The 16200-nt window shown below is 35.2% G+C and overlaps 1 protein-coding gene across 3 annotated transcripts in view; it reads left to right on the top strand.

Annotated features, from left to right (window-relative positions):
• LOC102868820 (serine/threonine-protein phosphatase 2B catalytic subunit alpha isoform-like) overlaps nt 1-16200 on the top strand; it is a 422832-nt gene that overhangs the window by 310637 nt on the left and 95995 nt on the right. For all 3 annotated transcript variants that reach the window (XM_006893087.1, XM_006893089.1, XM_006893088.1), the window contains one exon: nt 10306-10430. In XM_006893087.1, coding sequence (XP_006893149.1) covers nt 10306-10430 — 125 coding nt within the window. The remainder of the gene's footprint in view (nt 1-10305; nt 10431-16200) is intronic.

The following is a 16200-nucleotide window of genomic DNA, read 5'->3' as shown; positions in this document are numbered from 1 at the left end:
AAGCAAGGTTGTGTCATCTGCATAACGCAGATTGTTAATAGATCTTCCACCAATCCTGATGCCACAATTCTCCTCATAGAGCCCAGCCTCCAGGATAATCTGTTCTGCATGCAGGTTGAAAAGGTATGGAGACAGGACACATCCCTGGCATATATCCTTCCAAATTTTGAACCATGCAGTGTTACCCTGCTCTCTTCTAACTACTGCCTCTTGGTCCAAGTATAGGTTTCACATTAGCACGATTAAATGTTCTAGGATTCCCATTCTTCTCAGAGTCAGCCACAGTTTGTTATGATCCACACAGTCAAATGCCTTTGCCTAATCAATGAAACAAAGATAGACAATCCTCTGGTATCCCCTGCTTTCAGCTAAGATCCATCTAACATCAGCTACAATATCGCTAGTACCACGACCCCTTCTAAACCAAGCCTGGACTTCGGGCAGTTCTCTGCTGATGTGCTGTTCCAGTTGTTGTTGGATACTCTTCAGTAGAATATTGCTTGCATGTGAAATCAATGATATTGTTCCGTAGTTTCCACACTGCTGGGTCACCCTTCTTTGGAATGGGAACAAATATAGATATAGATCTCTTCCAGTCAGTTGGCCAAGTGTTTGTTCTCCAGATTTCTTGGCACAACTTGGTGAGTACATCCAGAGCCGCATCTGTTAGCTGAAATACGTCAATTGGTATACCATCTATTTCTGGGGCCTTATTTTTTGCTATTTCCTTCAAAGCATCTTGAACTTCTTCCTTCATCACGATAGGCTCTTGCTCATATGCTATTTCATTAAATTGTTAGCCAGCATTAATAAGAAAAATAAAAAGATAACTGAAAAGTTGAAATTATTGTAAATTATAATACACAATAAAAATTGCATATCTTAGTCTATTACTGTTTGCACTCTGCTGGGCTAATGAGCAATGGATTCAAGTGTGTCAGAGTTGGTGAGAGTGGCACAGGATAGGACAGAATTCAGATCTGTATTTCATATTGTTATTGTAAGTCAGACTCAACTCGATGGTACATTAGAAGAACAGCAACACAATAGTACTAAAGTATACACAATTCTTTTGCCATTATTTAAGGACTTTTTTACCACTGTTTGGTTTACTTATATTTTAGAAATATATCCTGCCCAAAACAATAACTACAGATGAAGTCACCAGTGTTCTTTAGAGAGAATAGTGAAAGTAAATATTTACTTTGTAAAAATGAATCAGATACTTTCATAAAATTCCATGGCCTACACCTTATGAGTTATTTATTGCCTGTTTTAATACATTTCCATTCAGCTAATGAACTACACATATTTGAGCTATTCCAGTACACAGGAACAACAAAGAATACTGAAGCCTCTGTGATCACAATAAGAAAGGGACATATGCATGTGATACCCATTGGGGTTTTAAGTTAACAAAGCAAAGTATATTTGGAAAATTAAAAATTTCTTGAGCTCTTAGAAATGAAATAAATAAATGCAGTATGTCAATTCCCTCATGCTCTGAATTAGAAATAAAGTTAGTCCTTTAACATTCAAGATCTTACTGTTCATGGAAAATAAAATATGAAAAAGAAATACTAAGTTAAAGTAAATGAAGCTGAATATCAGAGTGGATATCTAATGGTGAAAATTGCTTGACAATTCAATATCATTTTTTCAAAAGGAAAAAAATATACTTTCCCTTATTTTAGTATGAAATGGAAAAAAATTATAGAAGATGTTATTCTGTTTTTTGTATGTTTCTCAAGATGATACAAGCCAGTATTTTGAAGAAGCTAAAAAAATATTTTTGGAAAAGTAATTGAGTCGAAAATTTTTAAAAAAACCCAACACACTTGGCTTATAAATCATAGTGTTAACAGTCTTTTCAAGTAATTTTATAATGCTTGATCATTAAAAATTTTCTTTTTAATTGCAATTTAATATTTGACAGATTTTATTATCACTAAATTCCTCTCTCCACAAGCATCCTTATTTGTATGAGACTTCTTTAAATTATGCAATTTATCATTTTAACTAGTGACAAAAGTAATTGACTCAGTACTATTCATTGATAAATTGCTTTGAAATAAGCAAAAGGGGAAGGACAAAATAGGTATGTTTGTGCATTAATTCAGAAGTAGTTTGTTGCGTTGCAAATGTACTTACAGTGTATGTTTTTTAATGCACTTGGTAATTGCATACTTAGGGTGGAAATTGAATCAGAATATGTTTGAAACTATTATTTGCTTCGAATATACTAGAGTAAAAATCTTAGTAAAATCAGTACTGTGCACTTTGGTCTATATATTTTTTTTACTTTTTATTGTATTATTTTTACGTGTACCATCAAATCAGATGTGACTGGTACAGGAGGAGATTGCCCCCTCCTTCTCCAGCAGAGCATCTGGTGGATTTGAACTGCATACCTCTGGGATTGCAGTGCAGCGTCTTGCCACTAGGCCACCAGAGCTCCCTTTTTGGTCTATATTTTATAAACAGTATTGTAAGCAACTCTGTTGGCCTAAAGATAAGGAATTGTTATGGCAACTCAAAAGTGCACTATTCAAATCCACCAACTGCTCTTTGGGAGAAAGATAAGCAGTCTCCTCCCATGCGATTAACTGCTTCTGAAAAACTGCTGGAGGGTCAGCTTTGGGTTGGTTTCAACTCAAAGGTGCACAAAACAACAATCAATAATTTACATAGAAACAATTCTTTGAAAAAAATAATTGTTGTAGGATGAACATGCTTATTTGTAGATTTGTTGATTTCTATCTGCATCCCTCATTACACATGTACAATTTGGATGGCTCATGCCCATTCCAAGTATCTATTAGCACTTAGTCAGTGATGAGACATGAAGCAAAAGCTTGGTCCTAATCATCTTTTCTTTCAGACTTGTCCTCTTCTGCCTGAAAGTCTCTTTTCAAAGATCTGTTTATCCTCAATATCCTGGCCATTATCTTCTTTACCTAGTTCTAGAGTCTCTTAGTCTTGCACTATGACTGTCTCATTGTCCAACTTGTTTATTATCTCATAGTTTATTCAACTAACTATAAAGAGCCTCTTATTACAGCCATCAGTATTCAGTGTTTCTCTACATCACTTCTTTGTTGTAACTTACATTGAGTCAAGTCCTGAATTCCTCTTTTGTGCCTTTCTAATGCCAATACTTAGCACTATTCCTTAATTCCCCCTTGTGCGGGATTATATAATACACACATATAATTATTTTTATGTGTGTGTTTATATTTCTGTACTCTTGAACCCTTTAATCTTGTGGTTTCCAAGCATAACAACTAACTTTTCAGTATTACTGTATTAGAAATAAAACTGTTGTTCTCTCCTCCAAGGAAAATTCTCTGTCAATTTACTGTTTGCTGCTCCATAATTCTGTACCCTACTTTAATAGGCTTCAGCTTAGATCAACAATTAACTGGACCAGACTTGTGTGAAAGCATTTCAGCAGAATTTCACTGAAAATGCACTAGGATTTATCAAGAGAAGGACATAAAATTAAAATCCAAGTATATAGAAGTAGTTGATTGCTTAGGTTCCCTTTTTTTTTTTGTTTTTTTAGATACCTTTGAATTGGCTCTGACACACAGTGAACCTATGTGTCTTATTTCTCTCTTCGTTGCTGTTGACTCAGACCCTATCATAGCTGACCTCCTAGCAGGATTTCTGATGCCATAAATAGCATGGGAGGAGGTTGTCCCATTTTTCTCTTTTGGAATAGCTGGTGAAGTCAAAACTACAGAGAGGTAGGTAGTGCCTTGGGTTAGCAGCCAGCATCTAACCAGTGTCCTCAGAGATCCCCTATGAGGCTTACTTAGTAGTTGTTAATTTAGGCAAAATGAATGTATTTTCTGGATGGAGTGTAAAATAACAGAGTACAAGCACCCTAAAATATTAGTATCTCCTCCACCATTTGTACCTATATCATGTTAGAATAGTCACAGTTAGAGCCGTTTGTTTACTTCATTTAGCAGAATAACCCGGAAAAGTATGAAACTGCTTTCTTACTAAATAGGTCTGACTGCTCAATCTGTGAGGGAGTTTCTATTTCTCCAATGCAAAAACAAAGAGCTATTTCTCTCAGGAAAATCATCATCACCACATGTTGTATATCAGCTTGCAAATGGGTAAGAGGAACAGTTGTGAATGGGAAAAGTGTCAATGGTTATACATAATTTGCCCCAATAAGGAGTTGACCAACTACATTAAACGAAATGAGGACTTTTTGATGGGAAAAATTGTATTGAAAGATTCTTAAAACATATATCTCTGTAGGGATAGTCTCTCCAGGAACAACATATGTTTGTAATTAAGATGGTTCAGATTCTCAGATATAAAGAATAAATTTGATATACTTTGCTGTCTGTATTATAACACAATTATCCACAGTGTCTAGCATCTACTGTAGAAAAAAAAAAGATGCAATAGATACATTTTTATAAGCATTAAAGCAAACTTATCCCATTGTACTAAGAAGTCCATACCATTAACTATGTCGTTGTTGTTTTGTACCGTCAAGGCAGAACCGACCCATAACTGACCCTATGGCAGGTTTTCAGAGGCAATTAATTGCACAGGGGAGATTGCCCATCTTTTTCCTGTGGAGCAGTTGGTGGACTCAAACCGTGTGCCTTCAGAATTACGGAGAAGCTTCCTGCCACTATACATAAAGATAAAAATGCACATCTGGTGAATGCTCTACCAGAGAAGGAGGAGCAATCTCTTCTTGTTACCAATCAGATCTGATTTGATGGTACAGACACAAAATAGAATTAAAAAAAAAATAAAATAACATAAAAAAATGAACATCTGTATGGATTGCAGCTTTGTAATTAAATGATATCAGACTAGCATTTTTTCTAAACCACTCTATTTTCCTTGGTTATTGTTCTGTGTTATCAATAATAATTAAGAATCGCCAATAACCTTTGTCCATTATTATTTTTTTTCCTTCTAACAGAGAACATTTTCAAAACTTTGTTTAGCATATGTGTTAGGATTCCTACGTATAGTCACATACATATTAAATATTTATGAGTTTGAATATGTATATATGAGATATGGGATACCCCCCCCACACACACACACGTACACACGTACACACACAGGGAGCTCTCGTGGTCTAGTGTCAAGAAGCAGCGCTACAATCCTGAAGGCATGCTGTTTGAGGCCACCCGCTGCCCTGTGGGAAAAGGATGGGCATTCTCCTCCCGTGCGATTAACTGCCTCTGAAAACCCGCCAGAGGGTCAGCTATGGGTCAGTTCTGACTCTATAATACACAACAATAACAACAATACCACACATACACACATATAAACACACACCAGTGTATATGACTATACATTAGTTTCTGTGAGTTTTGTTCAGTAAAATAGTTTTTATACACATATATTCTCAAATGTTTATTGTTAAAAGTGATTATTATCTGGAATACAATTATATTGGAGATGAATATGTAAAGGTGCTTACTTTGTATAAGCATTTATTCCTGTAATATTTTTGTAAGGAAGATTATAATTTAACTTGTTGAGATTCACTCAAGTGAAGATGGAAACTTATGTGCTAATCTACTGCATTTTCACTTTTCACAACTAATGCCATGCAGTATTAAAAAAGTTCATCTTCATACATTAAAAAAAAATACATCTTGATTTATTCTAAAAAAGATGTTATATTAAGTTTCAAATACATTAATAGTACATCTATGCCCATTTCTGTCAGAAACTCACAAAAATATGCCATTTAAATAAATTACTCATCAAAAATATTGATATGTATTCTCGTCGCGCTGGGTGGATGTTTACACAGAATGCTCAGAATGTTGTATTGCATTTCTACATTTTCATATGCTGGCCTGTGGCATCATAGTTAGCTCCTCTGTCCTCTAGCAATATACTGTGTAGAATGAAAAATAGTGAGAAACTAGAGGTATGCAGGAATGCGAGAATGTATTAATTAAAAGTGAGCTTTTCATGAAGGTAAAATAAACTAGTAAAATCTAGGTGTTCTGGAAGCACAATCAAAGTCAGTGAAGTGGGAAGGAATATTAGTCATTAGATAACAGACATACAGTAAGTTCCGTTTAAAGAAAAGGTATATAAAATAAGCAATAAAAAGAAAAAGGGTTAAGGGCTTGGAAAAGTAGAATCGCATACTTGGAAACTTGATAAAATCAGAAAAGACAAGTGGGATATGATACAAAGTAGTTGCATGAAAAATTGGAGACTATCAACCACCACACGAGAAGTGTGCCTCAGCCTTCCTGAGTCCCTAGGGCTGTCCTTCTCTTTGGTCATCAGTGTCGCAGATAGGCAGGGGACTAGAGGGCAGATTATGCTATCGTGTAAAGGGAGGCCTTCTGTCTATCCTTGCAATATGCGTTTCAGCCTTTACCCATATCATTAATACATTAGGATGACCACCTAATTACTTACTGAAGATGGATATAAAAATTATTATTTTCTCAGATATAAGAACTTTGTAATAAATCCTTTGTCTTAAAGGATTTTGACTTAAGCTGTGACTACAATCATGCCCCTCAACATTTACTGTACATTAACATTCTTCTTGGGCTCATCACAAACTCTTCTCAAGCTGTCACTATAATCTCTGAAGAGATTTAAAAAAATTTTTTTATAATATCTAAACACTTGGTTTTGTATTACCTTAGTAATTCTTTATCTTATATTGGTTTTGGTGTATCTCAATAACCCTATGAGGTACTTCCATTTTCAGATGTGCTTTACTTGAATTATCACTTTTATTTTCTGTGTGTCTGTGTGTGCATGTATGTGTATGTACACTTGTGAACACACAAGGGACCACTACAAATTTTAAAATCCAGAAAGTGTATATATGCACATTTATTTAGACTGTATGCTGTTCAAATAATTTGAGAAGCTGGGCTGTCTGAAGAGGGGTGGGTGTGTGTGTGTGTGTGTGTATATATAAAATCAAGATTGGAGGAACTCAACAACTGACATTATAGATAGCTCAACTTCCACTGGTAAAGTGTGGAGAGTTGAAAAGCTTACTGTGGAAGGTTAAATACTACACTCTTCACGGTGGATTACATCTCAATATCACAAAGATAAAAATCCTTACCAAAGGGCCAGTTGTTATTGTTGTTGTGTGCCATCAAGTTTCTTATGACTCATAGTGACCCTATGTACTGTAGCTCTGAATCTGGCCCTGTCCTGAGCCAGTCTCACTGACTCTGACGCATCTAGTCCCATTGTCCCAGTAACCATGTCAGTCCATCTCATCTTGGGTCGTCCTGTCCTGCACTGTCCCTCCACCCTTCCCAGCATGATCCCTTCCCCAAGGACTGGTTGCACCTTGCCACATGCCCAAAGTCTGTGAGATGGAGTTTCACAATCCTTGCCTCGAAGGAGATCCATAATTTCTCCCTCTCCAAAACACACGTTTGTTCTTCTTGAACAACAACTCTTCTCCAGCACCACAACTCTCATGTATTGATTCTTCTGTCATCCATAGTCATTGTCCAGCTTTCTGGTGCATTGCAAATAAATGTAATGACCATGGCCTGGATAACCTGCACCTTAGTCTCTAGACTGACATCATTGCTCTTTAACATTTTGGAGAGGTCATTGACAGATTTCCCCAGTGAAATTTGTCTTTTGATTTCCAAGAATGTTGATTGTGGAGGTATCCAAGCTGAAATTGTTAACAACCTCAGTCTCATCTCTATACATCATAGTGCTGCCACTTGGCCCAGTGGTGAGAATCTTTGTCTTCTTGATGTTAAGCTTCAATCCATATTGATGACTGCAGTCTTTGACCTTCTGCAGAAAGCACTTCATGTCCTCTTCAGTTTTGACAAGCAAGGTTATAGCACCTGCATAATGCAGGTTGTTGATGACTCTCCAGTCCAAGTGCCACACTCCATAAAGTCCAGCTTCCCAAATGATCTGTTCCATGTACAGATTGAAAAAGTGTGGATACAATACTTCCAGAACACACTCTTTTGCTAATTTTGAACCATGCAATCTTTCCTTGTTCTGTTCTGACAACTGCCTCCTGGTCCATGTATAGGTTTTGTATGAACATAGTTTCTCAATGTTAGCCACACTTTGTTGTGATTTACACAGTCAGATGCCTTTTCATAATCAGTGAAAGGTAGACAATCTTCTGCTACTCTGCTTTCAGCCAAGATCCATCTGACATTGATGACAATGTTTCTAATGTCATAGCCTCTTCTAAAGCCAGCTTGTATTTCTGATATTTCTACTGTACTAGTCATTTTCAGATAATTCTCAGCAGGATTATTCATTTGTGATTTTACTCATATTTTTTATAATTTCCATATTCTGCTGGATCACCCATTTTTGAGATAGTAGTAAATAGGAATCTTGAAGTTGTCAAAGATTTCAACAATAATTCACAATCAAAACCGTTGGTACCAGCCGTCAAAAGAAATAAAAAGATGTGTTGCCTTGGGAAAGTCTAATGTCAAGGACTTCTCCAAAATTAAGGAATAATCAGTCCACTTGTTATGCATCTATGAGCTGGACAGTAACTATGGATGACAAAGAAGACTTGAAACCTTTGCATTGGGGTATTAGAGAAGAGTGCTACATATCCCATGGACTGCAGAAAGAATGTCTTGGAGAAAGTGCAACCAGACTGCTTGAAGGCAAGGATAAAGATGCTTCATCTCACATTCTTTGAGCATTTTGTTGAGAGAGGCTGTTCTTTGAAAGGAACATCATGCTTGCAAATGTGGAAGATCAATGAAGGAGGGGGAGATCCTCTCCATTGACAGTGGTCTCAAGTATGTCAGAGATAACGAGGATGGCGCAGGATAGGACAGAATTTAAGTCTGTTGTTCATAGGTTCTCCATGAGAATACTTGACTTGTTGGCATCTAACAACAGCATGTGTTCTTACGCATGCAAGTGTGCGTGAGTGCAAGCTGTTTTTCTTTGCTGAATATTCTCATTACTTTAACAATATGATTTGATTTGTATGTCTGTTCTACAATAAAGTGATAATGTGAAGATCAGACATCATAACCAAATTTCAGAGTGTTTGGTTTTCCATGCCAAGTTTATAGTAATTGCTATTATTTTACATTATTAAGCCAAAATCTAGTAAATCTTGCAAGCCATTGAAATTCTCTCATCACAAAAATATTAAAAACAATGATGAGAACGTATTTTTTAAGTTTTATATAGCTACCGCATGATAATGGACTTCTGTATTTGAACTACAACAAAAACAAAAATGTTCTTAGTGTTAATATTACCTAGGGCTCAGTGGGAAAAGGATGGACAGTCTCCTCCCATGTGATTAACTGCCTCTGAAAACCTGCTGTCGGTGAGTTCTTTCTCAGTGGTACACAACAAGTTATTTTTTTTTTTGTAATATTGTGATTTTGGTTGTCATTTTATATATTACAGTTTTATGTTATTTTCTTTAAATAATTGCAACCCATATTCTGCAGCCTCAGTTACCTTAACTGGTAATTAAGTCATTTATAGCTGCTTTTGTATACGTTAGGATTGAAACCAGCCGCTGCATTTAGCAGACCCTGCAACATGTTCCCAGAAGCAGTTAATCACATGGGAGGAGATTTCCCATCTATCTCTTAGGGAGTAACTGGTGAAACTGGTGAATTTTAACCTTGTACCTTCAAGATTGCAGCCAGCTTTTTGCTACTAAACCATCAGAGCTCCCCGCATATGTTGTTGTTGTTGTTTTGGCGGTGTACAGTTGAGTTGGAATCAGCCCATAGCTGACCCTCTGGCAGGTTTCCAGACCCAGTTAATCACATGAGAGGAGATTGTCCATTCTTCTTTGTTGTTGCCTGGTGATCTCAAACTGTGCCTTCAGGATTGCAGTGCAGCTTCTTGCCACTAGAGCTCCCTGTGTAGATCATGATAAATCTTTGAAACCTCTCTTTCTTTCAGTTCTTTTTCTTCAAAGAAAGAATTACTCTCTTGGCATTGTTAGGAATAAATGAGAAAATAAGGATATATTTCTTAATGAGGTATCTGACACAGAATTGTTAGATGCAGTATTACAGTAACCATGACTGTTACTAGTATCTTGATCATTCAGGCTAATCTGTTAATTATTTGACACAAGAGCCAGATATGCCATTATATTAACTTGAGCGTTTTAAGCAAAGTGCTTCTGTCTCTTTTTTCCTGTTCTGTAAAAAAGAATCTTTGAGCCAAGGTGACCGTAAGTTCCTTTTGGATCTGAAATCTTATGGTTTTATTCTTAGAGTTTTAGCATACTGTAACCACTAAATGAATTGTACTTGTTTCTTTCAGTTTGCGGGGACATCCATGGACAGTTCTTTGACTTGATGAAGCTCTTTGAAGTGGGGGGATCTCCTGCCAACACCCGCTACCTCTTCTTGGGGGACTATGTTGACAGAGGGTACTTCAGTATCGAAGTAAGTCTTCTTTGTTGCTTAACTGCTTATTAAATTGCAGTGTGGTAGATCTTCCCAGCTGGCTAACTGTCATGAATAATAAAGAATTTTGATACTTATTGTTATATTACAGATTTTCTTTTTCCATTCATTCCTGTTGTCTTTTAGTGATTGATGGTGTCAAGAAATGGTTAGTTGTAAGCCTTAAGCCTTTTATACTTTGTATAATTGTAAAAATTCTGTCTTATATTAATGCTTTCTCTGGATCTGTTTAAAAACTGATCAAAGTTGGTATGATAAGCAGGGATATTTGTATGTTACAATTATGAGTTAGTACACTGTCTTTGTAAACTCATAGAAAATTTTACATGTAAGTTTTTTGTGTATATGTATACACTCTTATCACCTGCTATATTTTGTATTTTTTACATTATATTTTGTATTTTTTGCCATATTTTGAGAGTAATTCTTCAAGCTCATTAATGAATCAAATCAGATAAAGCTTGAGAAGAGGTTCTTCTCTATCTCCACCTTCATTTGTTTTATAAATAGAAATTGCATTTTAATTGAAGGCAAAAATATTATTTTTTGTGCTCTTGTACCAGGAATGGCATCTCATATACATTTAAATACTTATTTGGAGAAATGCTTTGAAATGAGAGTATGTTGTAAGAAGTCAGGGTTCTTGCTATCATAGATGACTCTGTGAATTACATTTAAAAAGACTTAAAAGAATAAAAATTACTCTTAAAAATAGAAATTTTCTAAGCCAGAATCATACTTTTATAATAATGGCAAAAAAACCAGACTTTATTTAAAATTTACATTACCATGTTTTATTTGTTATAAGAATATTTAAATTTAAAATACATGTCATTATCACCCTTACGCATTTGTTTTTACTCTTTTCTATATTATTTTTATTTTGGGTGTTCTCTCTATATACTGAAAATAATATAGAATATTAAATATTTCTACCTTTTGCTTATAATTTCTAAATTTAAGCATCATAAATTTATTAATTATTCCTTATGAGGAAAAGAGGTAGTGGTGGTGTGTTATCCAAGATAAAAAAAAGAAAAGTTTTGGTATTTCTTCTATTTGGTGAAAAAAAGAGGCATTATTGCTTAAGTGTAATACAATGTATGTACTATGATTTGGATAATAGATAATGCAAAGAATTAATATGGAACCTTGCTCTCCAAAAGTCTCAGTCTATATAGGAAAGTATAATAATGAAAGTCTGAATGTCAATGACATTCAGTTTCCTAATTTGACTATTTAAATCTTGTGATAAATGATGGAGATTCAGTCTTTTGGAAAACACAGAAAAGTAAGATTTTAATCATGTATGCATTTTGGGAAGATAGATGCAAGAATAAGTAATATTTAACTAAGTAGAAAGTTTAAAACAGAGTACAGAGAGAATGAAGTTAGTAAATTAGTTTTTGGACTAACTTGACCAGCTTGACAGGCAGGGAAGGAAGATGGTATATACTTGCTTTTTAATGTTTTTTAAGTAAATTACTTCCTTTCCCTTCTTTTGTTCCCTGTCTTCTTTCTTCTGTGATACATAGATGGATAACAGTAATGTCTGCAATCTTTACATTTACAGTTCTGCGATATTAGATATGGTCATCCTACTTTTCAGCTATCACCATTTCCATTTTTTCCTGGCATCTCCCAGGAGTACACACACACCCCACAATACTCTCACTTAATGTAGTTTTGAAAAAGAGAAAATTTTCCCCGAGACAAAGTCCATTGATTGAGAAATCAAAGTTGAGGAGACCCAGCATGATAGTGGGAACCTAGGGTTGTTCAACCTCTTGCTCTGGAGTGCATGACTTCATTCCAGGAGAACATCCCCCTTCAGTCATTGTGTCCTCAAATTAAATTAAGGTACAAAGGGCAACAGAGAAGAGAAGGAAATACTGCCTCATTTGAGAGTATTTACAAAAAGTTACACTATTGCTTTATTGCATCCTATGTGATAAAATTGGTTGATATGACGATAGGTGATTCCATTACACAGTGTAGTTTGAAAATGAATTAAAATAATGGTTGAAGGTGGTAGATTTCTGCAGCTTTCCTTAAATTATGTTCATGTTGAATTTAAATTTTGATAACTTTTAACTTTCTCATTAATTAACATTCATAGTGCTCCTAAGTGGGTTTCTAAGGATGAGTGAAATAAGAGTGCTGTGTTCTTTGAAGTTTACCATGAAAACGAAATTTCCCTGTTGCAGGTGGTTATTGCTATCAGGCAAATGGTGAGGTTTTGTTAGAACTTGTTTTGTTGTTTTTTGTGTATTTTTTTTTTTAATGAACCACATGTGTGATATGACTTAACTTGTATTCATATTTAGTCAAAAGCATTAACATTTTCCCCCTTTTCTGAAATAGTTTGCACTAACTCACATATTCCAAGCAACATTATTTTCCTTTTTAATTAGACTAACTACATCTGTGAATAATACTCTTCCCTTATTTTATCTGCATTTGTTTACCTTTGGTTGATTTAACTTCTGCTTTTCTGAGTTCAAACTATGTGACATTTTCTAGGTTCTCTCTTGTAGCAACTTTTTAGAACTGTTTCATAAAAAATGCATATCAATAATCACTAACTTGTTCCATAAATATCTTTCATCTACAATTAAACTATATATTTGAGCCATTGAATTTTTTATGTTTTATGCACTATGTATGTTTTCATGTAAAAGCAAATTATCAAAGATTCAAAACAGATATGAATGACATTAAATATATGTGTCATAGGACCTTTAATAAGGCACTTTGATGGCCTCTTGGGTAGAGAGCTGTGCTGCCCACCCAAAGACAAGCAATTTAAATCCACTTGCTGTCTGTGGAAGAAAGATGATCATTCTCTAGTTTGATGTAGAGCCTCTGAAAACCTGGAGGGTCATCTATGACTCTGTTCCAACTCGACAGCATTGACTTGTTGTTTTGATAAGGATATTTAGAAATTATAGGCTATATGTATCAGAGTCCAGTTAGCCTAAAAAGGTCTCTGAGTTGGAATATAGCTCAAGGACCTTTCCACAAGTGCTAATGAAGAGTTGACAGAATTAGAGGGCCTCATATGTAAAATTAGTTCATTTTTATTAGACTGTAACCTTTGAGAAGCTTTGGGGTGGCTCAGGATGCTATCACATTTAAAAGTAGAGCAACATTCATATAAAATATGATTCTTAAGAATACTTTGAGAGTTTTCTTTTTCAGCTAAGGAGATTAACATGGTCTTTATGCTATAAAGTATATAATTTATGTAAATGAACTTTAGTCCCAACAAATCTGCAAGAACTTTGTAAATTTCCTCATTTAATGAGTGTGGCAACAGATTCAAAAAGCAACACACAAAAGCATCACACAAATAATTAATAGCCTTGTTGGGATTCAAAGTTACTGCTCTTTTCATTGACCCATGGTTTGATATATATTCATTTACTCATATCACATCAAAGGAACATTGTAGTACTGCAGAAACTGAGACAGAGCGTAGGCCAGAGGAACATTCCCATAACACATGCAGACTTATATACAAATCCCTCTGCTCCAATTATGTAACCAGAAGGTAAAGAATGAAATATAAGTATAATTATAAAATATTCTATTGTATGATACTATTGGTAGACAAAAGCAAATCTCAAATTCAAAACCTCACTTAAGAACTTTGTTTTGTAGTATATACTGTTTTCAGGCTTCAAAGGTTTTTGATTGATCTTAGTAATTGAGGGCTTTGCTAAACGCATTCTCCTTTGGTTATCCTTAGGGAAAAGGAACACTTAGGTTTCATTTTTATCAAATTAATTCTGAAATAAAGTTCAGATGTCCTAAGTTTCTTTTGAGGTAGTTGTAGGTAATAGCATGCATAATGTAAAAATACCATCTGAGCTTCACTTTAGGTTGTTGTTGTTATTTGCCATTGAGTACCTTTAACTCATAGCAACCCCGTGTGCAATAGTTCAGAACCCTGCTCTATCCTGAGCCGGTCTGATTGATTTCAACATGCCTAACCCCATTACTCCAGTTACTATGTCAGTCTATCGCATCCAGGGTCTTCCTCCCCTGTGCTGCCCGTCCACCCTTCCAGGCATGACATCCTTCAAGGACTGGTCACTCCTGGCTACAAACCGAAAGTTTGTAGGACAGAGCTTCAAAACCTTTGCCTTCAAGGAGAAACTTGGTTTCACACCCTCTAATACAGGCCTGTTTGTTCTTTGGTTGTCCATGATATGTTCAGTACTCTTAGCCTATGATTTATTAAAAGCATTTTTTTAAAGAAAAAGAGGAGTTACAGTGAGTCCAGGGGTCTCTAGAGGTGCGTGTTCCAGCTCTCAGTTCCTAGCTAAAGAGTTAGTAGTTGAAATCCACCAGAAGGTCCCCTATAGAAAAGATTCTACAGTTTGCTCACATAAAGATTACATCTTAAGAACACCTGTGAGCTGATTCTAATCTATTTTAAAATGTTACTATATGTTGAAATTATCACCTTGATGATACCTAAAGATAACAGAGTAATGCTCACTGTGTATCCCTGCAATATATAAATAGAATATATTTAATAAAAAATAATGATTTCAAGATAAAAATAAAATTTGGGTAGAATGTTACATACCCATCTTATTCATAATTTTAAAAAAAATCAAATCTGTGACAGTTTAAACTGTTCCAGTTCATCTCAGTCCTCCTTTGGGTTTCTAAGGCTGTGAATCTTATCTGGAGGAGACTGCTTTATTTGATTCAGCAGAGCAACTGGTATATTTGAACTGTCAGCCTTTCAGTTACCCGCCTGCTACACCACCACCAGGGCTCCATTGTTCTTGTTAGTTATTCCTCAGGGAGCTCTGGTGGCTTAGTGGCAAGGGGTTGTGCTGTAATTCCGAAGGCATGCAGTTCGAGGCCACCAGCTGCTCCATTGAAGAAGAATGGGCAGTCTCCTCCTGTGCAATTAAATGCCTATGAAAACCTGCCAGGGAGGGTCAGCACTGGGTCAGTTCTGACTCTATGGTACACACCAACAACAACAACTTCATTTAGATATATAAATATATCTATATGACCTGACACAGAGCAGTTAGAGATTTATTGAACTGTTTGATGGCTCACCGGAATAATGGGGCATTGACATATATTAGCACATCATGAGGGCCTCAGGTATCACTTAAAAAAAACATTTGGCCACATTTCCAAAAGTCATGTTAGCCACAAAAACAAGGTAATATCAATAATTATAAATTCATAATTAGGAAACCAGTTACAGTAACATACATGTTTTAATCCTAACACATTAATTTTATTTGCTGTCATGACATGGTTGGAGAAGGTATGTTGCTTGATAACACAATAATACCCACTCTTCAGATTATTAGTATTTTTCCAAAATTTAGACTATATTTATAAATATATTTTTCAATCATTAATATATTATCAAGCAAGCAAAAAGAGATGGTTGTTCTTAAAAAGACAACTGGTTTTGCCAGTAGTTTTTTTCTTAAGATACTCTCCATTTTATCTACTAACTGTTGGAGGATATAGTATTATAAGTGTAACAAGATGTTTGTGGTTTCTTCTGATTTCAATAACTAGAATCTGACTTAACAAGCTTTATTTCAGAAGATAAGTTTTATAAACATAAAACTTAAACCTACTTGTTTTAAGAGGAGTATTTTTTTTGTTCTTAGAAGGTTCTTAATAAATGCCACTTGAAAATAATGAAACTGATAACTATTTCAGTGATCTAGTTATCTAAATGCACATTCCAGAAAGA

Source organism: Elephantulus edwardii, unplaced genomic scaffold (assembly GCF_000299155.1).
Source record: "Elephantulus edwardii isolate Elephantulus edwardi_28Jun2011 unplaced genomic scaffold, EleEdw1.0 scaffold00122, whole genome shotgun sequence".
Taxonomy (NCBI): Eukaryota; Metazoa; Chordata; class Mammalia; order Macroscelidea; family Macroscelididae; genus Elephantulus; species Elephantulus edwardii.
The sequence above is the reverse complement of the archived record's forward strand: the minus strand, read 5'-3'. Positions and strand labels throughout refer to the sequence as shown.